Genomic DNA, 2,429 nt, shown 5'->3' with positions numbered 1-2,429 from the left:
TTGAAGTTCAACCTTGGTCTCAGCAAAAAGGTGATCGAGCGCCGCGCTCGAGAGGCTGTGCCTCGTAAAATAGAGGCGTTCATGGCAAACATGCGTTGTTGGTACAGCTACCCGGAGCAATTGCTTTTCGTGAACGAAACATCCAAGAATGGCCTTGATTGGATGCGTCGTTATGCGTGGGCGAAACGCGGAGAGAGAGCTGTAGTCCGGAATTCCTTTGCCCGTGGAGAACGAGTCTCAATCCTAGCTGCTTGTGGCGTTACTGGATATGAGGGTTGGCATACAACTTGTGGCACGTTTACAGGGCTGGGAGTCCACCGAGCGTTCATTGATGCAGTGCTGCCTCGCCTAAATCATTGGCCGCTTCCACGATCCGTTGTTGTAATGGATAATGCATGTACACACATGTATTATGAACTGGAGGACGCTGTTCATTCGGTTGGAGCTGTGCTGTTGTTTCTACCACCGTACTCCCCTTAATTTAACCCGGTTGAGGTCATGTTTGGTCAACTAAAGCGATGGTTGACACGGCATGCAAACTTAACGTTCCTGTTGTACCTCGAGAAATTGCTTAAGTTAGCAATGGTTGAGTGTATGAAGCGAGATGAAGTAGGAATGAATCTGTTTCGCCATTGTGGGTACGGTTACTCACGACTCCGAGAAGAAGTATTTACTCAAGACTTTGAGATGTAGCCGCGGGGAGGTGAAAGGAAGGAGAGTGGGTGGGTGGGTAGAGAATTTTCACGAGCGAAGCGAGAGAAAATTTGAATTTTGATGCATTTTGCATTACCAAGAGGCTTTCGAGTCACTCAAATGGTTTACGTACTCCATGTCGACTGCAGGCTCCCGTTGCGGCTGAAACTTTGAGAACAACCCTAAAGCAATTAAACTGTAGTTAGGCAACTGAAGTACTGTTCGAAGTTCTTCGATGTTGAAGGTGAGCTGCATGTCCCTCAATCCATTTAAGCTTACCATTAGCGTACGATAAACGCCCTCCTCCCGATCATTCTCCTGGCGTGCAGCACTCATAGCATCTGCCGAAACGTGGCACTCTCCGGTAAAGATACTCCTGCGTTGTGGGGCTGGCGAGCTTGGTTAATCGCCCAGTGTGTCCTCGCTATACCGCCTACGCGCACGTCCGATCGTTCAGCCAAATACGTGTCGATGGCATCCGCTGCCTCGGCAATGCGGGCTGGAGTCACACGACGAATGCCCTGGCGCACCTCATTCGCAGCATGCAGGAGCAGGTGCACGACATATGGGCCATCAAACGTCTTCTGTTTGTGGTAGTTGGCCCGGACTTGGACAAGCTTCCCGGACCACGTTTTGCTAGTCATCGCCACGAACTGCGCTTGCTTTGCGAGCTGACTCGGTCTCAGATATAGTTTCCTGTCGGTCCTAGTTGTTTTCGTAGTGTACTTTGTTAAAGCCGAGCTTACCTTTTCTTCAGCTAAAGGACACACCCTCTCGAAGCTACCATGTTCTTCATCAAACTCGATATCTGCATTCTCAACAGGCACACTGGTTCTGCTAGAGTGTCCAAACTCATTAACTTTATCTGCTATAGATGCGCGTGTCACTTGAGTGAGAGATGATCAAAGTGTCGACGGGTCCGGTCAGGACGACCATGGCCGTGGTTTCGGCAACCGCAGGTCCGCCCAGCACGGCGACATCCTGTCCAGATGCTACCACTACCAGCATGGATGCAACCCCAATAGCACCGACGACCATTTACGCAAACACGGTATCAACAGCAACGGGACTGTACTCGGTCAGCCCGTGTTGAAGTTGCCTTCTCATTATGCTCGCTATCACTGGCCAAGTATAAAGATAAGAGGTTGACGATGTTAGATCTATATATAATACATGTAGGACCGATGAGGGAACTGGCACTAGAAGCAGAGAGCAGACATCACTTCCCAATCTGCTATCTTCTCTCCAAGTACTAGCTCCTCAGGTCCCGGAGGCTCTTTTGGCCCCGCCATCCAGCGTTCAGTTCCTCTGTACAACTACCTTCTAGTCAACATGACGCAACGACAGGTTATGAGCCCAAATAGGGCCAAGGCAAGCGTCCGTGAGAGATCTACTCGTTTGGACGAAAGTGACCATGATGCCAGCTCTGGTGATGACGTCCAAGGACCTGACAACGTATCTGAGCACTCGGAAGCAGCTGGCTCAACGGCCTCGTCGGAGAGTGATAGCTCGAGCAGTGACAGTTCAAGCTGTTCTAGTAGTGATTCGAGCTCTAGTGATGGACGTAAGAAGAAAACGAGACGTTCCAGTAAGAAGAAGAGCTACAAGAAGAAGCGCGATGAGCGACTCTGCCGAGATAGCCCTAATCTCGAGGTTCCCAAACTCACTGGTGCAGATGACTATGAGTTATGGAGAACTATGATAGAGCTCAAGCTAAAGGTGCAGAAACTGTGGGA

At 50.1% G+C, this 2,429-nt stretch overlaps 2 protein-coding genes across 2 annotated transcripts; one reads left to right on the top strand and one right to left on the bottom strand.

Annotated features, from left to right (window-relative positions):
- Nucleotides 1-1,025: 1,025 nt before the first annotated feature.
- On the bottom strand, nucleotides 1,026-1,337 carry PPTG_13522 (hypothetical protein; the record flags this gene model as incomplete). Its single annotated transcript, XM_008909250.1, has 1 exon — nucleotides 1,026-1,337. The coding sequence occupies one exon, from the start codon at nucleotides 1,335-1,337 to the stop codon at nucleotides 1,026-1,028; it is 312 nt and encodes a 103-aa protein (XP_008907498.1).
- Nucleotides 1,338-2,107: 770 nt separating this feature from the next.
- PPTG_23222 (hypothetical protein) lies at nucleotides 2,108-2,395 on the top strand (the record flags this gene model as incomplete). Its single annotated transcript, XM_008909249.1, has 1 exon — nucleotides 2,108-2,395. One exon carries the CDS (start codon nucleotides 2,108-2,110, stop codon nucleotides 2,393-2,395), a length of 288 nt encoding a protein of 95 aa, XP_008907497.1.
- Between the last annotated feature and the right edge of the window lie 34 nt (nucleotides 2,396-2,429).

The sequence above is a fragment of the Phytophthora parasitica genome (assembly GCF_000247585.1).
Source record: "Phytophthora parasitica INRA-310 unplaced genomic scaffold supercont2.33, whole genome shotgun sequence".
Taxonomy (NCBI): Eukaryota; Oomycota; class Peronosporomycetes; order Peronosporales; family Peronosporaceae; genus Phytophthora; species Phytophthora nicotianae.
The sequence above is the reverse complement of the archived record's forward strand: the minus strand, read 5'-3'. Positions and strand labels throughout refer to the sequence as shown.